The 27,294-nt window shown below is 38.7% G+C and overlaps 1 protein-coding gene across 1 annotated transcript in view; it reads right to left on the reverse strand.

The window, feature by feature from the left end:
- ZCCHC7 (zinc finger CCHC-type containing 7) overlaps positions 1-27,294 on the reverse strand; it is a 106,247-nt gene that overhangs the window by 12,990 nt on the left and 65,963 nt on the right. Inside the window, exons 4-7 of the mRNA XM_065740637.1 lie at positions 21,969-22,012; positions 20,728-20,853; positions 19,224-19,394; positions 8,813-8,848 (exon numbers count right to left, since the gene is read on the reverse strand). Coding sequence (XP_065596709.1) covers positions 8,813-8,848; positions 19,224-19,394; positions 20,728-20,853; positions 21,969-22,012 — 377 coding nt within the window. The remainder of the gene's footprint in view (positions 1-8,812; positions 8,849-19,223; positions 19,395-20,727; positions 20,854-21,968; positions 22,013-27,294) is intronic.

The following is a 27,294-nucleotide window of genomic DNA, read 5'->3' on the forward strand; positions in this document are numbered from 1 at the left end:
TCCTTTATCATACCTCTGGAGAATCAAAACTTCAGCCATGTGTCTGTGCACAACACTACTGCACCACACACAGCAGCACTGCTTTCCTACTGCGTGTATAGCAGACCCACAGCACACAGCAGCGAAAGGTGCCTTGCTGAGCCAGAACTACATTAGTCCATAAGGCAAAATCAATCACAGTTTTGCAAGTAACAGATCATAAAAGTGGTGGAGCTAAAAAGAACAGCAATGTTGTTGCTTGCTTCCACAGAGTGCTGCAAGACCAGTGTACAGGTAATGATTTGTGCCCATTTGAGAGTTATGTTCACGGCTTTTGATTCTGTTTGTTAAAGCTATGCATACCATATTATCCAGGAAAACCACTATTCTGAGACTACTACATTAAGGAGTAAAATAGTACTTAGCTATGGCATATGGATCCACACATCATATCATTAACACAGGCCTTTAGTTTTTTTATATTCCTCTTGTGATTGAGTTTCTAAAATATGAAAACAAAACCAGGGTAATTCTGTCACTAAGACTAATTTTTTTATTCACATGACAGAGCTTAAGATGATGTTTTAATGTTATTAATGTGATAGACCCTCTCAGAATTAAATCGCTTTTAGGGAATCCTAATCCGTAGATTATTAACATGATTATAACTTCAGGAAGTTATAGCCTAACATGAGCCCTTAGCTGTTCCTAATATACAGATGGTTGACAAGATGAGCTAGCAGTTCTGGCATGTACACAGGCAATTGCATACGCTTCTGCCACAGCAGAGCTAAACAGGCAGCTAGACACCTGTAAGATCTTAAAACGGAAGGTATTTGTATGATAACATGGAACAGCTTCAGTGCTACTAAAGCACGTAATTTACAAACAGCTATCGAGTGGAGATGTGACAAGCCAAGTACTGGTCATGCCTGCGATGTGTGTGCAAACAGTGGGTATTTAAGCTCCAGTGGTATATTTCTTCTGTTTTGCAATGCAAAAATGTAGCAAAATATCTTTTATATTAACTACATAAAAGTATGGTTCTAATACATTTTTAAAATACGTGATAGATCACAGATAGCTATTTGTTTCCTATGGATTGTAAAGCTGACTCTAAGCTCTAACAAAACTGAGAAAAAACACCTTCACACAGAGGTCAAAGGAATACTTCACAGGAATAAAGGAACTTTAAAACAAATATTTACACACAAAATCCACTGCAGAAAAGGGGCACAGAAAGATTGATTTTTTTTTTCTCAAATAGAAATCAATTTCTGAAATGCACTGCAAATCTGATTCCATCACAAAAGCTGTTTTTTCCTTATTTAAATGGCTAATACTGGCAATACTTGAAATAATAGAAATTGCTTAAATGATTGTTTAAGTAAAGTTCACCTCCTCAAACTGAAAAAAAACGTGGAATGAAAATGCTCACCAAATCTGTTAGCTTTGAAGAAAAGATCAAGTCAATCCTTTCACTGAACGAAAGTGCACTTAGGCATATGAGGGAAGCGTTTCAGCCCTGGTTCTTACCAAGTTTCCTGTTTAAGTAATTATGCAAGAATTCTGGTGTATCACATAAGTAATGGACGCTGGGCAAAGAAAGAGCAGGGCAGTTTATACATGAAGAAACTGGAGCAATTCCTGCCAACAAGTCTGCTGGGGTGGGAAGCAGCTCTCCCAGCCTTTTTCCATACGAAGGCTCCTCTTAGCACCAGGGCTGCTATCATGGCATTCGAAGAACACTGTGCGCCGCACAAAGAATTTCCTAAGTAATCTCAAATGTATAAATGTACAAAGCTCTTAATTTTTTTATTTAATTAAACCTTTTAATTTCCAAACCTTTATCTTCTCCTTTTCCCGCTTAAAGGCAAAGTCAAGACAAACTGGCTGTGCTAAAGGTGTGGAGTCCTTATATTACTACATAATGCATATTGAAGTTAGGGACTCTGAAGGATGCCACTTACCAAACAGTTTGATGATGCTTTTTGGAACCCCAAAACCAGAGAAGTGGAAATTTCTTGGTTCTGTCAGGCAGGCTTTCTATTATTTTCCCCAGATCCTAAACTGTTTCCAGAAATGCATTATAATATAGTTTCTGGTCATGATGTAATCAGCCTTTAACCCTCAATTTAAAAGCACCTTTCATTTTATTTTCCAGGGAGGCAGATGAGGAAGAGCATGAGAGAGATAAAGTGTTAGTGAAAGCATGCCTTCTTAAATGATTAAGGTAAGTGATGGCTGATTACTGTGCTGCAGAGGATTATACAGCCCATCCAAAACAGCCTCTCAGGTCTGTGTAGGAGTATGGAATTCTTAAGAGTCATTTCAGCTTTCAGGGCTGCTGTAGCAGAGCCAGATGCTGAGCTGGGTAACTCCCACGCCCTCTGTGGTATAAAAGCATTCAGTTAAGGATCCGAACTCTGCAAAATGAAAGCACCGAAACTCTTCACCTCCTTCCTACTAAAGAAAGTGGAAGTGCAGAGGCATGGTTGTATTCTACAGGTAACTATCTGAACCTTCTAATTCACATCAGTCAACACCCTTGTCCCCATTACTCAGCACTCCTGGGTGCCTAGATGTCAAAACTAAAAACCCAACATTCTCCTGAAAAGAGAAACTCCAAGCAGTACTCTACTTTGTAGACACTACATGTTTGTATGAAGTTGACTCTCCTTTATTATTTCAAATACCATTTTAAAGTAGAAAATGGGAAAGAACCCTGAATTCCCAACTGTTAGGTCCTGAACAGCATTTGTGCAAAATCAGTTATTTCAGAATGTGGAATTCTTTTTTCATGTGTGCCATTAAAGCTCTCAGAAAGATTACTGTCTCCTGTACAATTGGTTTGTTTGTTTGTTTGTTTTCCCCTAATTAAAACAAATTTTCAGACAACCGTCAGAACATCTGAAACTTGAAGAACAATAATGTTGGACAAGGTGTAAGTAGCAGGGACAAACAAAAGCAATATAAAATGAAATTCAAGAGACCTTTCAGACAGCATACCCAATCATCCCTTGCACAATCACAGTCACCAAAACAATTGTGAAGTGCGGGGACACATTTCAGAAGCATCTTCATCACAGAACACCAGTTGCCAAAACAACAGGGCTCAGCCTTGAGCAATGAGCACATATAACTTAAAAATAAATATGTGCCAGTTGCTGTTAACGATCTTCCCTACTTTTCTCCTGGCAAAAAAGGCCACCACAAATTCTCAAAAAATACAAAGTCTTTCTAAAAACACCACAATACGAAGTCTTTTCCAGATGCCATACATTCATCTTTCTCTCTTGAGGCAAGTGTGGAGAAACCTCTGTGTCACAGTTATTCTCGTTCTTCTCCCAGGAATTTGGAGCTGACTGCACTGCACATTATCCCACTGAATGGCTGTCAAGTGTTGACACACAAGAACCTGCAATGTGCTTTCAAACTAATAATAATAATAATAATAAACAGCATCCAGGGAGTAAACTAAGTTGTGTTTTTACAACAATTTGCAATAATAATTTTTAAATGTCCCAAGTAAAGCTTGTCAAATTCTAAAATCCAGTGTATTTAACACAGACATGACAACCTCATGGTCTGGCAAGCCCATGTCACACCAAAACCAGAGCAGCTGGCACTGAGGCCACGCTCAGTACCACACAGCAGCCCCAGCCCTGCACAACAACCAACTCAGGCACAATCTCTTCCTGAAAACGCTTCTAACCTGTTTTTCACAGGTGCAAAGCCCACAGAGCTCCCTTGGAAAATAAATGCACTGTCTCAGTCCAGAATAACATCTAAAATTTGCTGAAAGCCATACTTTAAGGGATATAGACTGGCTGTAAGCAACATCGCTTACATTTTTATTTCAGAAGAAATGCGGCAGGCCATGGGGGATTTTAATAATGGCACACAAAGAAATCCAAGCGCAAAATTTAAACACAAAAGATGCATTGTCCTTTCATGTCTTTTACGCACAGAGGCCAAAACAGCCAATTCCTGGTTCACCTTCTTTTACGTAAGTGGATTAAACTTAAGATTAACAAACTGTCAAAAAGCAAGTTAAATGATAGCTTCTGCAAGCTGAAAATTCCTGTGTTTCTAGAACTCTGTTGGTGGCCATCTTGGCCTAGCAGCTTTCGTCTGAGTGAGAGCAGCACAGACAGGGGCTGGGAAGGAGTCCTTCTGCTGAGCAGTACAGGGTAGAAAGAGGCTGGTGGAAACAAACAGTCCTTGCTGAAAGAAACTCCCATCTAAGCAAGGGTATGTTTTTTAACATAGGTGAGCATATTGAGAAACATGTCGAAAAGAAAGATCATGCACTGCTCATTTCAGGGATGGAATTTCATTACTTCACAACATTTATTGAAAGCGATGCTAACCCTTGTGGTGTTAACTCCTGTTTGGTGCTCGTGTTCCTGCTGTGCCCTCCAGCCGGCCTTGCTGTGCTCCTTCCTGCATACCACCCGCCCTTCTGAACAATGAAGCAGAGCAATGTGCACAGGCACAGCCATGCACTGCGGTGTTTATGTTCTGCTTCATCTCCATGTACGGAGGAGGCCATCCGCGCACTCCCCTGGTGCTGCTATCAGCTGCCACCACACAGGAAGGGTTTTAGAGTTGTGTCTCAGCCAGGTGCACATCATGCAGCCTCACGCTTCTATTTTCCAGTGAGGCCAGCTCTTGGGCTGAACTGCAGGTGCCTTCCATGGATGACACCAGCTGGCCTGGCTGGTGCAAGCCCAAGGCCTCCAACACATGGACAGGCACTGGCTGAAAACAAACTTCGTGAAGTGAGGTTCCCACCAAGTGCAAGCTCTAGATCTGCTCCTTCCCAAATGACATCCATCCATCCATCTGTGGTTAATATTTCTTCGGATTCTCCAGTAAGTACATGGTCATCTCTCAACAGACGCAGCCTGCAGCAGGCCTGCTCTGTCCATCCTGCATACTCAGAGCTACGTAACGTGGAAGTTGCCATGAGAAGCAGTTAGGCAAACAAATACCACATTAAATGCAGAGAGACACTTGTGTATCCTCTTCTCTTAAAGAATATGCTGAATCAGGCAAATGATAATTGTATGGTGCCTTAACCTCAAGTATTTCTACTTGATTTCTCTCTCTGAAAATACGTGGCTGTAAACTGGACTCTGTTTGAGTACAGAATACTGAATAAATGCAACTGCCTTCACAGGTGAAACATGAAAGAACAAGAGAACAAAAAATTAAAAAAAGCCAAACATTCTGAGGGTAAAAAACCACTCTCAATATCCTTAAGATGTGGGAAAATGGGATGTGATGTACACCCTTTGGAGCTAGGGCCTTATTTCTCTGGGTTTGTGGAACAGCTATCGTTTAGAAAGACAAACTTGTAATTTAAGTTTGCTAATAATCTATAACCAACAGTTTGGTAAGAATTTCCAAAACCCTGTATGTGAAAAAATTACACTTGTTAACAAGTCAAGTCTTTACCCTGGAGTAAGTAATGATCAAAACTGTTTATTCTGGACCTGCAAATGAAGACCTTGTTGTTATTATTTGAATTGATAATAAACGCTTTGATAGACATAAGTTGGTATCAAAACTGACCTATTTGATTAATGAAAATTTAAAATGTGTTTTGACAAATGCAATTTCCTTTTTCTGATATAGGAGAAATACAAAGAGAGCAGACACGATGAGAACGATTTGTAAAACTTCTCCTTCACTATCCTAAGGAAGTTATTAGATATTATTTTAAACTACAACAGGAATTGGCTTGTCTTGCTGACTTTGTTTCCTATAGAATAATTTTACTTAACAGAGTTGAAAGAACAAGTTTAAAGAAAACAACTTCATCTAGTTACAAAGTTTTGATTATCACTTTAAATTTAAGCTTCACTGAACGCAATATGATAATCTTCCCTTCCATCAGAAATGCAAATTAAAATATTCCACTTATAAATTTTTTTTTCTATTTTGAACACTTGTAAGATTTCTTGCATTGCCAATCTGTTTTGGTTAAAACAAGACATTTCTGCCCATACAACATATTGATCATAATGTGCCAAAATTTGTCACATGTAAATAAAAACCTACCACCTTCCATACCAGCAGAATGGATTTACAGGATTTGTTAGTTAGTCATTGTTCTAGTCAATCCACATTCCTGTGCAGGGGCTACAAGAAGTCAATAGATGGCAGTCCATCGCTTAGGAAAGAGCCAGATAATGAATAAAATCATCAAAAGCTCCACAAAAGAGAAAGGTGTAACGCTGCCTGTTTTTAACAAGCATTCACAGTAATTAATTAAGAATACTTTATATAATGCAGAACACTGTGACTAATTTTGTAATGGCTTTTTTTAAGTAGCGTTATAAAAGTCATCTTTTACTGAAAATTGGAATAACTTGTTTTATTTGTGCATATATTTACCTGTGTATATGATACTCATGATCCATTTACCAAAATTAGTTAAAATCTCTTAAAATCAGTTGCACCAACAGCTAAAGCATAGAAAAAGCCCACTGTAGCTTGTCTGATTGTTAATAACCAGGCAGCCTCTATAGCACAGTAGCAAAAACACCACCAATTTTTTCAACTTGTGTTATTTTTCTTTAAACAGTCACCTTGTTTGTATCAAAGCATTTATTCTGAACTAGGGAAACTGTAAATTATACACTGAAATATTAATAAAATGATCAGAGAGTAAATCTAAGTAAAGAATTACTAAGGAAGAGTAAATAAGAGGGTGTCTACTTTTTACAATTCTATTAAACCATACAGAACACACATTATTATATTACAGAAGTTTAAAGTCTTCCAAGAACACTATTTACATCTGTCCTTCTTTGGATACAAAATAATATTTAAATGTAAAAAAAAAAAAAAACTCTGTGAATTATACATTTAAACAACTCATAGAACACAACTTCTTAAGGTATAACCTAATTTAAAAATATTAAATGTGTCTTCTACTACATCGAGTTTGAAATTCCAGCCTTAATCTGACCACACATCTAACTTTAAATAAGTGATAAAGCATCTTTCCCATGCAAAAAATGGAGAAGTGCAAATTATTTCCCATATACCATAAATCTGGATTATATGCAGATCATTAACAGTCCACTGGAAAAGAAAAATATATTTATCAATAGCTATTGTCTGACTCGAAGTCTGTTTATCTTTGTGTCTCCATATTTGAGTACATTTCAAAATGTCTCCAAATAGTGCACAGATGCTCATTATAGTATTTAATAATACACTCAAACTCACTTGAACTACTCTATTTTCCTACAAGAGCTTTTTGACAAACGTTAATTTTATACAAGGTGAAGAGCTCTGATCACTTTCTATAGATTTTGCAGCTAAAATTTTCTACCTCAACTGCCTCAAAAACTCCCACAGCAACAACTTGGTCAAGTTTTAGCTCCTCCACATTTAAAAGAAAATATTTTTGAAGTATTCAACACCAATGGCTTTCTGAGGTATTGTTAATGGAAAGCAAAAATAAAATAAATCCTGTATCTCGCTAAAAAGAGAACACACCACACTGCTATATCTAATATAAATACGTGATTTAAGATGCTAGATACCACAGATGTTTCAGAAATCATTTTTATATGCATCCTTAGGAATAATTATGAAATAAAATGTTTGCCTTCTGCCTTCATACAATTTAAAGAATGTAAGCAAATTATTCAGTAAATGCACCTTTTGCTCAACTCTGAAAACACAGTATATCAACTTTGTTTAAAATATAATTAAGTGCTCAGAGAGAGTGGAGAATTTCCAATGTTTTAAAACTGTTACACAGGAAAAGACAAGCAAGACAGCACAGCTTTTCTGTAATTGTTCAATTTACCAAATTTAGCAAAGCCATAAAAAAATAGCATTCCACTTTCTGAAGTGGTGGAGGCAACAAATTATAAAACACACACCCCATTTATTGCTCCTAAGAAAATATGCACATCAAATACACACAAGGAAAGGTGCAGGACAAACTTTTCTACTTGATCTTGAATGGACTATGGTGACTAGCATGCATTACTGTTAAACAGATACAAGTTAGATCTGGATAGCAGTGACAGCAAAGATTCAGATGAACAGGAGAAATTCTAATCTTTAAAGTCTTTTTTTTTTTTTTGTTTATATATATATAGACAAATATATGACATTTTTTAAATTAATGTCTTAAAGATTTGTGATACCAAACCATTAAATATTGCCTTAGCCAGTTAAGGATTTTTCCCGGTTTAAATATGAGCCAAATTAGTATGTATTTTATTTTTTATCTCTATGTGATGTATGAGGAAAAAACCTTAAGTAAAATACTGCTATAGCTCAGAAAGTTTTATTTTCTCGCTTAAATTATTAAAGATCAACTAATGCATGCCAAAGAAGTTACAGCAATATTCTTGGCAATAGCAAATGATTTACAAAAGTTTATAAAGTGTATTTTCTCATATACACTCTAGCTGAGATTTATTTTATTCTTTTAAAAAGAGATCTCTGTCCTGTTGTGAATAATTGCTACAAACTGGGATATCTGAGATGGGGTAACTGCTTTTGCTACTCACCTCAGCTTAAAATTTAACACTCTTTACATGTTTAAATGTAGTCGTTGAGAGGAGAGAGTGCTGCAAGACTCTCATTTAGTGATTACAGTATTAGAACAAAATCATCAGCTCCAGAGGTATTTAAAAAATACTGACAGTGTCTCATTGCATTCTTCAGTTCAGAAACTCTTCAGATGTTTATTATCTTCTTGCAGAAGATGCTTGTCTATATTTTCTGGTCAGCAGTTCACAGAAGAGTAAATAGGTTGGGTGTAGAAGAAAATAAAAAAGGTGTTTCTACTTACTGTTAGGTGATACTGCCTCCATATTTCTGGGCAAGCCTGGAAAATAAAAATATTGATCAGCTAGGAGCATGAAACAAGGTGCTTTACAGCCTGTTGGTTTTGGCATAACACAGTATCCACCGGTGTCGGTCACAGGAAAATAAGAAGCTTAACTGAAAGGGTCTGCATTTCAGCTTCAAAAACCTGGCTAGACAGTTTAATTGAATTTTACACTGGTTTAACACACTCCCTGCCATTGTCAGAAAGCCAGTAACAGTTTTCGCTCTCCCCTTCTTCTCTGAAGGCTGGAAGTTTGGGAGAGTAGCATGCTTTTAACTATTATAAGTAATAATACTGCAAAGCAAACAGAAATGAATTAAAATTCTAGATTTACTGCCCTTTTAAATTTATAGTGTGTTGTGGAAATAAAATCACAAGCTACCTTCATTTCGTGGAGAAATAGAAATATTTTACTATTTTCGTACAAATCTCTATCCTAATCAAAATATAATTGTTACATGTAATAATCTTCAGTAGCCTGGTGTCAGATGGGTTGTAAACAACAAGCATAGCAGATTGCTTTAATGTTTCAATTTTTGCAATGGCTTGCTTGCTCCTTCTCCTTCTTTTTTTCACAACTTGCCAGTCTTGCAAACAAACTTGCAGGGGCAGTCCATCATAAAAAATTTTACAGAGCAGTTCTGCAACCACAACAATTACACAATAGATCTCAGGAATACATAAAAGAAAGAAAAAAGAAAAATGTGTTTTTTTTTCTTGGAGCAAAATAAGAACACGTTAATGATCAGTGAGACCAGGGGTAGTTTCTCAGTGGTTCTTAATGCTTTTACAGAATTGTCAATATTTCTGTCTTTTTCTGTCCTTTGCCAAAACACTGGTACTTTGTTCTGAAGCATTTCGGTTGTTTAAGACAGCGCATGCACAGCTACTTCAATGGAGGTCTTCCGCTTTTGTTTAAGACATTCACACTTCTATTAAAACAACTTCTTAATCATTTGAGCAATTACCGATCTGGTTTGCCACTCACAATTTTCAGAATTTTAAGAAGAAATACTAGTTATTCCATGGCTTCTACATAAATGCTGAAGCTCTGATTTCAAACGCTGAAGTCACTTGACTACTTGCAAATTGGTAGTAACAACATTTATTTAGATTTTGAATATTTTTTTCTCATCTCTAAACTCCTGCCTTCTTTTATCGTGACAGAGAATATAAATTAATAATAATAATAATAATCCAACACACAACAATCAATATTAGCCACTAAATCTCTCGAAAAATAACCCAAGTTTTTCACAGACACCCTATGACATACTCAGTCAATTTTTACCAGATGTGATGGAAATTATATTACTTATTATTCATTCTGTGAGTAACACAATTTTCTGGAGAAAAACCTACAATCTGTTCTGTGTAATGGTTCAATATTTTGCATCTTACTCAAATAGCACATGTAAATATTTGAGTCTTATGTTAATATTTCTATAAAGAAAATGTGTGAAGTACATCACTTTTCTAAGAGAGGAAAGCACTGCAACGTGTGACAAGTCGAACAAACTCAGACTGTTTTCAAATGCAAACAAAAGGACTTTCCCTCCTGCACGGGGTTTTGAGATGCAATATATAAACATTCTCTACTTCATAAAAAAAAAAAAGTATCAAAGATATTGCCTTCTTCCTCAAAACTAGCAAAGGCTCCAGTCACACATAAGGCTTTTGCTCATTTAGCACAGGGGTAGCAGGCAGTTATTTATACATTAGTTCTGGGTAGTTTTCGATTACCACAGTGTCCCCAGACTAATATGGTTGAAAAATCGCAATCAAGGAGTTGTCATATACTGGCAAAATGCCACTCTGTGATATGACCTTTACTTACACAGCAGCTATTTAATAATAAAAAAATATTAGTTAGTTTTTTGAATATATATATTTTTTTGATACAAAGACATTATTTATACTGAAAAGCTGAAATTCAAAGTGGGAAACTACAATTGGCAGAGCTCTTAACAAAACACCCATAGAGGGACAATCTCAGCCGTTTTTTAGTGATACCAATAAGTGAGTTTTATTATCGCCAAACATGTGTTGGTGTTGTGGGAAAACTTAAGGGAGAAGAGAAGAAGAAGGTAAGGGAAAGTTGGCCAAGCCTATTTCTTCATTCAGATGGTGATTTAATATAATACTTTTCATCATCACAATGATCACTTACAAAACATCAGAAGCAGAATACAATAGCTTAAACCAGATGCTAAACAACAGCCTTTTAAAAATGATGCTTTTAACTGGGAGTCTTGTTACCTTGTGTCAGCTTAAAGTTATTGTCTGCATCTTTCCTCACAGAATGACAAAAAATATAATTAGGAATTACTGCTGAATACTGAAATGGAGCAATGCCGTTTGCTACGGAAGAGAGCATAAACACAACCACCAAAGCTGTGATTTTACTTATTTATTTAAAAGTACTTAACCATGAATGGCCCTTGTTTAACGAAAAGCCCTCGCAGTACACAAGTACGCTGGCAGTGTGATGTACTATATTAAAATAAAATTGCATTTATTTCCCGCCCCAGCGATCTGACCGTACCAGCATTCAGATGTAAGAACACAAGAGGTGAGTGCTCTTAAAAGCAGTACCAGCACTGTGCAGCTGCAGAAAACACGCCCCAGGTACATCCTGCAGCATATACAGACACATCTGGGCGCCTTCCTCCGCAAAAGTTCGGCACAAATAATGTCTCAAAAATAATGCTCTTTCTGCCGCACCCACGCTCGCTTTATTTGGAACGGCTGTTTTTTGTGCCCAAACACGAACCAGCTCGGTGTGCCACACCAGACGAATCAGGACAAGGTACACCGTACGTTTTGACCCATATTGAATTTTATCAGGTGCTAATTATTGTTTTACCAGAACAACGGCTTAATGCATCTGTTGTTTAATTCCCACTTCCCTATTCTCAAATGTGAACATCAAAGAAAATAAAACACTCAATCTGAAACAGCCCCTGACAGCAGACCAGGACTCAAGTGCTCAATAGACAAGGCCCTTGCCACCAGTTCTCATATTTCCACAACAGTGAGCAAACACAAAACCGGTGCTCAGCGGCCTTTCCTCCTTTCCGCTCCCTCGGCCCGCCGCCGGCCGGCCGCGGGACGCAGCTCTGCTGGGAGCGCCGCGCGGGAAGGATTAGCCTCACTAACACGCCAGCGCTTGCAAATGCTGAGGAGAAACCCCACCACTGTATTTGGCGTATGAATAACCAAAATGCACGCGCTGACAGGAGACCGGGACGGGCCTATGGCTCCCCGGGAGAAAATGTAGCTGTGATGAGTGACAGGGCTTTCAGGAAATATGTTCACAATCACAGACAGTGAAGGCCATGACCTAGATCGTTTAAGAGCTTGTCTTGTCAAATTATCAAAAGCTTCTTCCTCTCTGAATAAAGAGTGACATAAGTGAGTGTCAGAAAGCTGCAGGCTGACAAGCCAAGCATACAATAACAGCATGCACGTCACATACTTGCCGAACACCGCCACGGCTAGCGGCAAATCTTAATGAGAGCGCGCCTGGCCCAGGAGACTTGGGTCCCTGCTGGCACAGCTACTCATCTCACAAAAATCCTTCAGCTCCAAGTCAGTTATGGTCTGACACAACGACTACAATTACTAAACACAACTTTTTAACAGAATCCTCTGGTGCTTTGTCAAAGCAGCGGCTGCGAGGAGCTGCCCCACTGCAAGCGACCACAATAAGACAAAAGATTTGCCAAAACACACACTTTTCATCACCTCCGCATGGGAGACGCCACGAGAAACACACAATGCGTCGCCCCAGAAATGCTCTTGCGCAAACAGATGTCAAAGCCCCTTCCCCACCACTCCCACAGCCGCTCTGGGATTGAGGTCTCTGACTGCAGGGATTACCGACTCACAGCAGTGTTTACTTACTCTTACAATTAGACAGAAATTGACTTGGGGCAGGCGTGGAAATAAGGGAACGCTGCTGGCGGAGTGAGATCACGAGGAAAAAAAGCCAGAACCGCTTTCTCCCAAGGTGCCCAGTGGAAGTGCAGAGAGGAAAGACAGCGACTGCGCAGCAACAGCGCTGCCACTCACGCCAATGCAAGACCACCCTTCCCGGCACCCAACACCTCCAGCCTGTGCAGAGTCATGTCCAACACTGCCAGTGCTGCCACAGCTCTGCTGGCAGGAACCAGCACACATTCTGTTAGCGACAAGGGCACCAGGGAACTGAAAAACTCTGACCATGTTTAAACAGGCAGAAAAGGCCATTTCAAGCAGGATAAAAGAGTAGGCTGCCAATGGTGGTACACACCTGCTCTTTGGGAAGAGGTGATGCTCCCAGGGTGCGTTTGTAGTGTGCATAAAGAGATGGAGCAAGAATCACAGAATGGCTTGGGGTGTAAGGGACATTAAAGATTATCTGGTTCCAACCCTCCTTCACAGTCCTTTTGCCACCAGATTGGGCTGCCCTGGGCCCCACCCAATCTGGGCCTTGAACACCTCCAGGGATGAAGCACCCATAGTTTCTCTGGGCAGACTGTGCCAGGGCCTCACCACCCTCTGAGTAAAGAATTCCCCACTAACATCTAATCTAAATTTACTCTCTTTTAGTTTAAAGATATTCCTCCTTGTCCTATCGCTATTAGACAGCATAAAACATTGCTCCTTTTCCTGCTTATAAGCTCACTTCAAGTACTGGAAGGCCACAATGAGGTCTCACCAGAAATACAGCACAAATGAGGAAGACAGGAGGCCTGGGCACTAATGCTGGCCAGATTCAAGGGTGAGGAGTTCGGGCAACTCACTACTTATCTGTGCACTTGTTCTTCCTAAGAGTAAATGGAAACGTTGTCGGTGATTTTTGCCTCCTTTCTGCTACGTCAACCCTTTAAGAAGTCCTTTTCTCTCACCCATACAGTAGGTGGATGAGACTGTAAAGCACAGGCCCCATGACATCCACTAGAAATACCAGCAAACTTGCAGAACAGAAGATGCTCACAGCATTGCACATGTTAAGTGTAACCGTGTACAGACATACAGGTACATACACACTATGTGAATATACACACATAGCTACGAAAGACAAGGTAGCAGTACTTAATAAGGGAGATATGCATCCTCCTAGAGGAGCAGCATGAGCAGCATAATGTCAAACAGAGCAGCACTTGAAACTTTTAAACAGCTCAGCTACCCACTTTTCGTGTAGCTACATGGTGTCTCTGATGAAAGCACATCAGGTTCAGCTGCTTCCAGTACAACTCTGATCTGAATCCGAGTCCACACATTCTCAGAGTTGTTTCAGGGAAAGTAAGTGTCCTAGTGGATAATAAATGTATTAGCCTGAAACTTTCAAAAATAACTTTGAACATTCTCAAGTCTGAGTAGGTGAACTAGCTTAAGTTCTCTCAAGTTCACTGCCTGAGAAAAGCATGACGGTGAAAAGTCACTCTGAAACAGTGTGTGTGACAGCTTGTTCTGCATCCTTCATATCACAGTAAAACTGAATGGTCTTTCTCAGAAAGACAAAACATTTTTTGTGTTGTCTGCAGTATTGCATAACAACTCAAAACCTGTCCTGTGAAGGCTGCATTGGAGTTCTTGGAGCAATCTGACCTGTTTCTATGGGCACCAAAAATATCAAAACTGGAAGGCTGATACAGAACAGCTGCAATAATTGGGCTTTGTAAAACACTTTCAGATCATTGATGAAGCTCCACGACAGGTCTCACAACTCCTGAAAGAATACAATTAGCAGAGGCACGGACACATTCATCTCTTATCACAATTGGTTTGTAGTGTGAAGAGAGCAGAGACTACCAGCCCATCATCTCTTAACTGTAAGTGATGTCTCGTGACATTTAAAAATGAGGCAAGTATGACTCCTTTCCCTGGTACACATCTACATCCTGATGATTTCAGCACAGTGACTTTCCAAGCTGGATAAAGTTTCTGTGTGTTCAGTCAACAGCCTTCCAGGAGGTATCTCTTCCACCAACTGGCTCAGTCTCCTTTGGTGCCTCAGCAGACTTTCTGCATCTATTGCGTCTCTTGGTAAGGATTCTCACCTGACAGGTCTCTTACCTCATTCTGCCTCTGCTGCATCTAGCTCCCCCTGCCTTCATTAGATACTCCCTAATGATTGTTCTGAGATAAGCAAAGAACAACAGATTCTTAATCAGCCTCCAGTCACAGAAGCTTTTGAAGATCTTTACAGATCCTTCTTTCTGACGTCTGTCTCTCAGGATTAAGGATAGCTGAGCTGAAGGATGCAGAAGGACCAAACTAATATCTACTTCTCCAGTGCTTTCCAGGTGATTCCTAGTATTTCACCAGCTGTTTTCCACAGCTTCTAAGCAATTAACTCTTTTTTTCTTTTTCTTTTTTTTAAATCATATCTTGTAACTCTAAAATTAAGTCCTGAATGGTAAATATGTGCTGAGAGCTAATTCCTTCCTATGTAAAGCTACAGTTACTTTTTTTTTTCCTCAGGCATTTTATATTGAGTATAGTGCCACTAAAATTCATCCAACATTTTACTGTGCTCTTTCTGCACTTACTACAGTTCTCGTTCAGTTCTTCACACTTAGTTTGTATCACTGACACACTAAATTCAGTCATCTTTGCAAACACTGTCACTCTTTTGTTGACCTTTTTCTACATCATGTTGCATCTCATACTTTTATCCTCTTGTTCCATGCTTGTTTTGTTTCCTTACAAGCTTTTGGACAGAAACTTTGTCAAATGGCTTCTTGAACTTGTATACTACGTTAACTGAATCATGCTGACACAAATGCTTCTTGACCTTGTCCTCTGAAGAATCCAGAGATTTATAAGAAGCAGGATTATTTGTTTTGCTTTTTTTTTTTTTTTTTTTTTTTTTTTACAAAAGCCATTATGAATCCTTGCATGTAAATCATACTTCTTACTACAGCTTCTGTTAATTTGCCTGCTGTACACATTAGGTTGTCAGGACTGGTTGTCCAGCTCTTTCTGGGACCCATTATATTATGACAGTATCACTATGTAGAGGTACAGTTAGAAGAGGAAGACCAAATTTATAACGCTCGAATACAAAAAAGAAATAGTATTGAGTAAATGGTTTGGGATTTACCAAATATGTTTAACATCAACTGCATATCCCAAATACTGTTGTATGTGAGCCTGTAACAAACACTCAGTTTTCCTCCTTTGACTTCTTACAACAGCTGCAGCAACCCAGTCTAGAGGGAGGTGTCCCTGCCTATAGCACAGGGGTTGGAACGAGATGATCATAGAGGTCCCTTGCAACCCAAACCATTCAGTGATTCTAGGTAGGAATTTATCATAGTTTGCCATTTATTCTCATATTTTTGTTTGCAAACCGCTTTTAATTTTAGGAACAATATAAAGCACAAAAAAATAATTAATATGTATCAGGACTGAACCTGTACAGCATAACCACCACTGCTACTGAGAACACACAGTCAAGTTAAAGAATAGACATGTTTTTTATGTGTATGTCGGAGGTAAAACCAGTAGTGTGACAGTTAGCTATGACTGTAATGTGAAACCATCTTCACATTACAGTCATAGCTAAAGCTTCTACTAAACTGAATTGTGACCAACTAAAAAGTACCATAGAATCACAGAATGGTTTGGGTTGGAATGGACCTTTAAAATCACCCTGCTCCAACCCCCTGCTATAGGCAGAGAAACCTCTCACTAGCCCAGGTTGCTCACAGCCACATTCAGCCTGGCTTTGAGTGCCTCCACGGAGGGGCATTCACAGCCCACTGGGCAACTTGTTCCAGTGCCTCACGACTCTCACAGTAGAGTTTAAATTTAAGAAACCTTCAACTAGTTTGTATTTTTAAAATCTATTTCAGCACTATTTATGTATATATACGAGAAGTACAAACATTTAAAAACTGTGAAGAATTTTGTACATAAACAAAAAGCATAAATACAAGACCTTTCCAAAAGTTGTGTTCTAGTATCAGTTTCATGAAGAGATAATATCACGATAATATAATTCCGCCTTGTTCTTAATTCTCCAAATCTTTCATGTTACATATAGAAGTGAGCCACAGAAGCCTTCCTTGTTTTACCAGTCCTCCAGTTGCTATTACTTTCTTGCCAATATCACAGTATAATTTCAAGTAAGAGTTTCCTTCAGATTTCCAAGATTCTTGCCAAAATAGCTTATCCAGCACTGAAAATTCACATTGTTCACCCAGAAAGGAAAAATTCAAAATGCCATTAATCCCCAGCTTTGAAGTACACTGTTCTTAATAAAACAAAAATTGCTGGTTTGTAAGTACACCATGCTGTTGTTTATATATATGTCTGTCTTTATATACACACACACAATCTGAAATACGGAGACAAGCTTTTACTTGGGCTACATGACAGCCAAATTGCAACATTAAATGATGATGTTCAAAGGTTTTAGATTTCTTTCAGGACAAGCAGCAGTGGATGCACTATGTTCCTTACAACCAGAACTGATCACCACACTTACTGTATGGTATCAAATAACTCTCATGGGCAGTAGTAGCAGCTTTAGGCAGGCAGCCAATACAGTCAATAACAAAAGTTTCTTTCAAAATGCAGAAGAATGTTTTTAAGACAAGAGATCACACAGTGAAAAAATTGGTTCTGTAATGACAGATTTAAATGTTTTGAGGAAAAGGTGTCTCCCAAGTGAAAGCAGATGTCCACAACCTTACACCTCACACCAGTCTACTGCAAAAAAGATACATTTTTTTTTAATAACCTTTAATATACCTCAGGATACTTTTAATATTTGAACAATTTTAACACTTCCACACCTAAGTTTGTGCTTAAGTTATTCACCCATTTATACAAGACAAGTCTGAATGCTTAGTTAAAAATGACAACAGTAGCATGCACACGTTTCGTGGGGTTCCACCTCCCCACAAAATACATGGGAACCCTTCTCCCATTCTGCTGCACAACTTGAAACAAATAGCCAGCTACCTGATGGGAAATAAAGCTGAACATGCTATGTTATAATAAGCATCACACAGATACACAAAAGGAGCATTTCCATATTCCCAGTTGACAAAACTGTTATTATTGAGAGTATAAATGCAAGCTTGCTAATATCTCTGATTTTTTTTTTAACATGACATGATCATCATCATTTGCACTATGTACAATTTTTCTTTGTTTTGACATAGCAGTAGTGTAATATGATATGAACAAGGAAGTACCACAATTGGTTACAGGACCAGAGTGTTAGCTCAGTCTGCAGAAGCTATCCTGGTCTAGAAGAAACAACTGGGTTTTGAATGACAGTGGTGAAGCAGGAAAACATCACTGTGGTTCTTATGGGATTAAAACAAGTATCAGCAGATTCCAGACATTAAGCATTTCTATCATTATTATTCCTTTAAAAGCATACAATTTTTCATCTGTTCCGTTACTTCATGAATTCTCTTACAGAATACATATGATGGACCTATTCATAGGGATATGGAATTAGAGAAAGAATTGATTTAATCATTATATTTCATCTTGCATGTTAAAAACTAAGGCAGGACTCTGTGGACAAACAGGAAGGAACTATGCTGAGGCACATTAATGTGGCTGTAGACATGCTTCTCTGCAAGTTACTGTCAGATAAAATTTTTATCACCTCTGCTTACATAAGAGAAAAATATGCCATTTCAATTTCATTTGCAAAGCACATTTGCAATGTAAAATGCAACAGTTATAAATGCCAAACCTACTTAGACATTAGTTTAAGCTTCTAATATTTTTTTCTTTGATGAATATATAATCATGGTAAAAAGTCATCTGAAACTCCTACAGCAAAAGGGTTACTCTATACCTCTTTCTAAAGTGCATACAGCATACCACATCTTCTGATTTCAACCTCCCTACACTTTTTCTTCAATAAAAATGAGAAACATTCTCTTCTTTACTACCTGCTATTATTTTCAATGGTTTTTCAACCACACGCAAACATAGAAAACTGAAGTGTAATATTTAAAGAGTTAATTTATTACATACATTTTTCAGCATATTTCCCCAGATTTTTTTTAATCAAGACATTGAAACTGTTTGAACAGCATCAGCTAAGTTTTCAAGTTCTTTTAATAAGAGCGATGAGTACTACAAAACTGTATCAACTGACATTTTTCATCACCCTAAATAACCTGGATAAAATTGAACTAAATTAAACTAAATATCAAGTGCTTTTTGTTTCGACCACTTTTCATGCAAGTAGCTACAATATATCCACGTTTATACAGATATGCACTTTATAAAATGAAAGATAATCTGAAATGACTGTGGTTCTTGTAACTTCAATTTCTGACAGAGATGAAAACAATTGTGTACCTTTTTTTTTATTTTTTATTTTTTTGCCATGGACAATACTCACATCAGCATAATGCCCCTTCATATCACAGCGACTGCAGTGCTTATTCCAGTAAGATCTTTCAAGACATTCCCTATAATAGTGGCCAGGCAAACAGCAGTTCAAACAAAACCGTGCTGGACAACTGTTTTGTAGATGACCTCTTTCTGCACACAGGCAACAGGGGGGAGTTTTCTACAGAGATATACAAAAAGAAGTATGTTGAGAGTACATTTCAAAAGATCACAGAAAACAAAACATCACAAGAGGAAATAAAGAATACTCTAAATGTATATCTACCATTTACTAGGAATTGCACACATCCTGTGTTTCATTTAGGAACTGCAGCAAATGAAGACTAGAAATAGAGTACAAGTTCAACTTCTGACTCCATAAATTCTCTGAATTTCCTTGATTTTGGCTTTGCATCATAAGTACTTGTTAAATGCTCCTGTAAGAAGTGTTCAGTACTCTGTACAAGCACTTATTTTTTAGTAAATCTCTCAAAAGCTGAAAATCAGAAGTAAATAACAGGAACATGATATACAGCATCTCACACCAAGATACTGAAATCGTCTATAAATGTGGTTTGTCATACAGACTGCTACATTGGGTCTGGATGGAGATAATCTTCTTCATAGCAGTCCGTATGCAATTGTGTTTTAGCTTGCTGAAAAAGCAACATAGATAGCATACTCATGTTTACCAACTGCAGAACAACGCTTGCACAGCCTTAAAGATTTCTCAATTTCCCACTCTGACCTGCAGAAATAGACTGGGTGCAGACAGGCAAGAGGTTGGTAGGAGACACAGTGAGGAAAGCTGACCCAAGATGAGTAGCCCATACCACATGACATTATGCTCAGTGATAAAATTACAGCAAGAGAAGTTTTCCAAAGTAGACACCGCTTTTGCATCACTTTTTTTATTTATATATTTTAATCTACCCCTATTAAACTACATTCATTTTCAAGCCATCAGTTTCTCATCCTTTTGCCTTTTTAGTGCACTCTTACAACACCACCACCAATATGGGTGAGTGAGTTGCTGCGTGGGACTTCGCAGCTGTCCAGCCTACCTCTGTGCTTTGTAACTCCAGCAACCACATAGATGCCTTCACAGACTGGCAAACACAAAAAAGGTACTCTGGGACCAAACCTGTATTTGTTTAAAACCAATTTTCCCAGTGATTGAGTGCATCTTCACTCTTATATTTCATTGTGTGGGATGTAGACATGGGACATATGCTTTAAAGGAATTTGCTGTGTACTAATATGTGAAGTTTCAGTGAATGTTCACCTCGGGGGCTGAGGTGCGGATTTTTTCAGGCTCTGTTGCAGCTGCCACCATTTCTTCACAACACAGTGACCAATTTTTAAATCTCTATCTCCTCTAACTCATGGAGAAACGGACCTTTCTAACTATTTGGCATCTATCTAAGTTCCTTAAAGTAATTTTATCTTCCTCATATCTCTATGACATTATTTGCATTGTGGTTCATTATACAGGAATCTGCTTTTGCATTTACCTTTGGAACAGGACAGTTTTTGGACAAGTGCCCTGGTCTGCCACAATTTCTGCAGGTAACATTTTTGTCTGCTGTGTAGTAGCGTACACTTGTACGCTTCACACTTGCGTAGTTACAGATCTGTGCCTGAGGAGAAAAAAAGAGGAAAGTATATTTATCATTTAAACCACTCAAACTGTAAAAGCCATTGCTGATAGAGTCCAGCTAGCAATCTAACTTCTTACAGGTACAATTTACATACACAGGTTTGAACCGGACAATTCTGTCCTAGAGAAATTGGCACTGTCTGATTCAAACTTCCAGATCAGGACATGATTTTTTTGCTGTTTAAAACCACAGCCATGAATTTTGCTTTCTCTTGGTTAGCTGAAACACTTCTACTCACTGTACAATTTCTTGATGAACTGGATTTTTACTCAGAATTCAAATATAACTAATATTAATGGCAAATTCAAGTAACAAGTTCACTGGAACATGTTTAAGGGAAGCTTGTCAGACAAATTAAAATAAGAACTATATAAGTTCAGAAAACCTACAATTGTAAATGATTTTTTTTTTTTTTAAGAAAAAAAGATTTTAGAAAAACAACCCTGAAATAACATTGTGGACAAGCAAATCAGGCAAGTACAAAAACATCAGTTCTCTCATGGGAAAGAAATTGTTATCATCACTCTTGGGTAACTCATCTGGGCAGGGGGTTTGAACAGGTGGCCTCCTAAGGTCCTTTCTGACCTATATCATTATGTGAACATGTGACATAAACTTTAATAGATCTCAGAAAAAGACAACAGAAGGAGATGGGCCTTTTAGCTGAAGCTTACTCATCCTGGGTGCCAGGGTATACCTTTCAGGAATACATCAAGTTAAAGCCTAATAGATAATAGACTGAGCTGAGTTCTTCCTCAAGAACTGTAGTATGACTAACCAAACTTGAGGTGCCTCTATAGGAATAAGGATCTAGCTGCCATAAAACAGTTACTTCAAAGAGACTGGGAAGGAAGAACTGAGTTCCTCACTGCTGAGGAGCTGCTGTCTCCTCTTTCATCGCCATTTATCTACCCTCCCTAACAAGTGAATATCTTTCCAATGAACAAGTGCTCAGGTTCCACCTGCCAATAGAAGGGCTTTCTTAAGGCTTCCATACAAAAATTACACATGGATTTTCCGTCCTGCTTATCTTGGTCTGTTTGTTAATAAACATAAATGTAACAATTATGGAACAAATTGGTTGTCTGTGTTACCTCTAGGTCTTTATTACTGATGGACCAGTTCACATCAGTGTCTCCTGGAAAACAGAAATGCAATGAATTATACTTAACTTATGTGGATATTTTTTGATAACGTTATACAGATTATGGTTACTGATATTACTGAAATTGGCAATAGACTTTGAATGTACCAAACAGATAAAGTAGTTCTATTTTCAGGAAAAGAATGCTGACAAACAGGCTGATAGCAAATCTGATCCACCTTAAAATCAGGACACGTTCAAATACCAGCTGGACTATATCTGATGATACCTTCTTTTGTCCTTTCATCCAAAGGGTATAGATTCAGGCAAGTTTCAATTTGTTCAGATGCAAGGAATCCAGAGCTGACTTCTGGGCACATCAGCTTAAGTACTTGGGTTGCCAAGCATACAGAACAAGAAGTTAACACACAGCACAGAATATACCTTTCCTCCGTATGAGTTCAAAAATTCTACATCTTCAGCTTCGGTAGGCTATGTGCTAAAATGACTTTATGCGTAATCAAAGCAAGTAAGACTAATCTCAATAACTCTATTTCATAGCAGGGTTTGCTAAGGTGTAATAAATCAACAACACACTGAATTAATGTCTATCGCACCATATCCTTCTCACACACAGACCCGGGACCAGCAGAAGTAGAAAGGAAAAATCAAAAGGAAATAACAGGCAAAAAAACCTGAAAGAACAGGGATGCAGTTAGAGCTGTTTAAAAATTCTGCATGTCAATACTGTTTACTTCTCTCACTGTGCAAAGACAGCTGTAACACGGCAGTATCTTTCTCATCATCACAGAGAATTCATGTCAACAGAATAGCTTGCTTCGCCTGTACTTTTACAGTAACCATTACAACCCCTGTGTGAGTAAACCCCATGCGTTTGCAGGCTTTTAATGCCAAGTGTTCTGTCCTCCACCAACAACTGACATCTGAAACATCTGTGTGTGCTATTAAAACTAACTGTAACATCAAGGATTACAATTATTAAATTAAAAAAAAAAAACAACAACACTAAAAACGTACCTAATTTTGTTTATATTATTCTTTTCCAATAAAAGATGGGTGACTGGCAACTAAAACCATACCATCTGCAATATCAGTAGTAACTCTCTGTAACGTGATGGAAAGTGCAAGAATGACAGCAGAGCAACAAGGTTCCAGGCTGCAGCAAGCAAGGATTAGCCCAAATGCAACAGCTGTGGGCACAGAAATAAGGGAAAGAAGCTGCCTGCCTTCAGAAGGCCTCAGGTAGGCAGGGATCTCCAGAGAGATCCCCTCACGTCCACTGCCAAACATTAAATGAGACCTGGGAAGGGGAAGGTCCTGGCTCCGCTTCTTCTGGTCAGTCAGGTACACTGCATGCACCTGAGCTCCCCTGGGCTGGCCCTGCCTTCCCACCAGGTGCTCAATCACTGTTTCAAGCTGTGATTTATTATTTCTACTATACGCTGCATACTGAAAAAAGTCAATAAATTCAGCTGAAACACAGAACACAGTATCCTGATACAAGGTGTGTCCATAGAGCATACCGCATGTGCTTTAGAATTAATACCTGTTAGCTACTCTGCTTCATCCAAAGTCAGGAATGCCCTAGCATATATATTTTTTGCAACATTCAAGCAATCCTAGCAAGCATCACACAGACATTAACAGTAACTTCACTGGCCTAACTACAAAGCAATTGGAGTGATGCAACACATTTAAATCTTAGCATGGATAGCAACTAGCAAAGCAAAAACCGCAATGCAAGAACCAAATGCTTCACCCAAGCATCATTCAGGATTGAAGGGATCACCATAACAAAAGGTGGAATCACCCATCGAGGCCTGGAGACTACTTATAGGCTGCCTGGGTTCCAGTAGGGGATGGAAGGAATAGTGTTGTGTTGGCTCTCTCTAATGGAAGCTATTCGTGGGTATACCCAAAGGAAAATTAGGCCTTTTGGTGTCTAGTCATTAAAAGTAAAGAAGCACACTTACTGATATATTTCAGTGCATTATTTATTACTTGGAAGCCTATTAAGAAAATTCATTCATAAAGAAAAAGATATTTGTAATTCAAATCAGTACTGTGAATGCCACATTTCACAGAAAGGCATATGCAGGCTGGTTGACAGGCTACAGATCAAAATTACCAGCAAATTAACTCCTTTTAATCATCAAACATGTCCTTTCTAAGAACAAACAACCAAGTTTCATTTCTTTGTTGTCAAAAGCCCCATCTTCCCAGAGAAAACTGTGATATAATGATTAGAAAATTACTCATGTTTTCATCAACTAAAACGGCTCAAATTAGAAAAGGCATACAAAAGCGTTAATGTATAACACAGCACTACAGCCCCAGTGGCTCCACCTCCTACCAGCCATCCTTCTGCCCTGCTCCTGCCTTCCAGGGACGCCAGTCAGCACGTTGGAGAGCGCTCTGCCCCGTGCGCTTTCCAACAGGTAGCACTCCAGCGCCAGTACTTGGATAGAAGACCAAGGACATGGTCCAACCCACCACCTCTGAGTAGTGCCATGGGAAGATGCTCTGGGGCCTCCACAACTCCACCCAGAAGCCTCAAATCGTAATTTTGACCAGAGCTCAGACACAGAACAAATATATATGCTGATTACTGTGAGTTATGTTGTTCAGTAAACGATATCAGTATAACGAAACTTGCTACCTGATATTTCTCAAGCCAAGTGCAATGTGAAAGCATGTCACTGTTCTCAGACATTCACACACAGAGGATGGTTGTCTGCCTCGGGAGCTGAGGGGAGAAGTACTTTCTTCCCCTCTTCACAGCACCTCAGTGCAGCACCAGTTTAAAAACTATCCAGATAATCTCTGTTGAGATCTCCATAGCTCTGAGAGGAGATTGTACTGTGTTCTTGCAGAAACAAAGCTGACATGGAGTACAGGGTCTTGTGAGTGTATTAATAAAAGCCCTCTAGAACATCTTCAAAAATCTGTTATACTCTCCCTTCTCATCTTCATTTGTTAATAGCTATCTCTTAAAAAATAATTCTATTAAGTTCTATGCTTTCTGCATAAATTTCTTTTCCTTATAGTTTGAATAAATGACATTGTTAAGTTGCAGAACACAGTACAAAATGAGGGAAAAACAGAGGCCAGAAAAAAATGACATACAGGAGGCATGCATGCAGTTTAGATTAAAATAAAAGCACTGTGCAAGGGTCTTCTTTTATACAGGACTACCCTTCTGCTGTCCCGTAGTCCTCCACAAGAGCATGAATATTAAGCAACAACTTTGCTTTTATTTAAAAGAAAATTTTTCAAAGATCATTGAGATTCACATGTATCACTCCACCGGCATGAAAATGTAAATTTCAGAGCAGAGCTCACCATGAAGCCAGATTTACAACTACTGTTCAATATGCATTCAAGCTTTCTTTCTTTCATTCCAAGAAGGGGAAAGGCAGGGAGGAGGGAAAACGATGAGTAGTCAGAACCTGGAATTACCCAGAGGAACAATCCATTTCCTCAGAACAAAAAAATGACTTGGAATGAACAATAAACTATTCAGAATATATTCATATCTGTTGTACCACTGATGATCCTAGCAACCAAACACTGCACCCAAATGTGCAGATGGGACAGTCTTGTTTAGATCTTTACCTCTTCCCAAAGTTACACTTTTATTTCCATTCACTGGAGCAGAAGAAAACACTGCCAAGTTCTCTGCACAAGTTCAGCATCCCCTGCAAAAATTTGTTTTGTTACTGCATATAAAAACACTGCAAAACTGTAGAGGCTGGATGCTCAGCTTAGCGAATAAAACACTACCTTTCTGTACAATGGAAAAACATGTCCCCCTTCTGTTATAACAGGAATACACGTGTAGCCATTTTATTTACAGTGTTTTATCATCAGTTCACGGAAATGGGGTGCTTCATGTTGTGACTGTTTGGTATAAAAACTGAAGGGAAAATACATTTCAGAAAAGATTGATCTTTGACTGCTAATTAATACAAGCATGTTACAGAATACAGAGCCATAATTACATTCTGCTGTAACACCTCTGAGGTAAGAACTGTTTCAGACTTCCCTGTGAACAATATTTAGCACTTCACAGCTTCTGGCTGCTACTGGAGTAGTGAACAATATTTTGGGGTGATAACATCAGACCCCTAAAAATGATTCACAGTTTTTTCACAGTGACATTTTTAGACATACCTGAAAATTCCTGTTCCTGTTTGTACCAAAGTATCCGACTGTAACATAATCTACTACAATAAGTTTCAAATTTTTGTTCCAAAAAGCTAGGGAAGAAAGCATTTAGTGATAACCAGGAGAGAAACTGCAATTCCCTCTGTGCCAGGTTCCTAGGGACAAGAACTCAAATTTCAATACAGTAGCACTTTCCAGTCTCTCCCAGGAAGATGTTTTCCTAGTGCCCAGACATCTATTTTCAAGTGCAGAGGCACCACTGCTGGTTTGCAGGGAGGTGCCTGGAGGGCAGTGACCCCAGGAACACAGCTCAGAGCACTGCCCTGAGGGACCATAAATCCACAGCCTCCAGGCAGGGAATCAGCGGCTCTGTTTTTTTTTGAAGACACACCAAGGAACTTCTCAGCTTTGCTTTTAAGAGTAAAAGGTGATTTACTTAACAATTAGACACCTGCTGTTCTCATAGGTTACAGGTCAATACCTTTTTAACACCAAGTACGTTAAGAGAGTTATGAACTCCCGCACAGATGTTTGTCAGTCAATATCATAGACAGAAGTTCAGCTGGAGACATTTCCTCATGATGGGGAGAGACTCTGCTGCCTCTCATTCTGATGTTCCTAACATGTACGTGTACATCTGTAAATATATACAAACAGTAACACACACATTTTGTGTTGGTGAGAAAACACATTCCATGCTTCTCTTTTAGCAATGTTCCACTGCTTCAGTTGATAAGCATCTCAAAATTGGAAATTTGGCAGTGAACAAGCAAAAAAACTAATTCCATTTTTAAGTGCATCAACATGTAAGATGTCAATTTGAAAAAAATCAGTGTTGGCCAAAAGATTACAATTTTACCAAAAAAACCAAGAAACAAAAAAACAAAGCCTCACATCAGAGCAGTCTGAAATATGTAAACAGTACAGCAAAGGCCTATTAAAGTAATGCTAAACAAAATTTAGCAACCCCTGTCCTTGGAGAAGACTGAACTCAGAGCCAAGGAAGAGAAGTCTGAGGGCTGGGGGCTATGGCATGGCACTCACAGCCCTGGGCAGCATGCCTGGTGGGAGCCCACCTCAGGGCTAAAGGCTGAGATTTTTCAAGAAGGCTCCCAGGTCATGAAGCTCGCAAGCACCAATTGAGTTCG

This window comes from Cyrtonyx montezumae, unplaced genomic scaffold (assembly GCF_038088225.1).
Source record: "Cyrtonyx montezumae isolate F1298 unplaced genomic scaffold, pur_monq_1.0 scaffold_29, whole genome shotgun sequence".
NCBI lineage: Eukaryota > Metazoa > Chordata > Aves > Galliformes > Odontophoridae > Cyrtonyx > Cyrtonyx montezumae.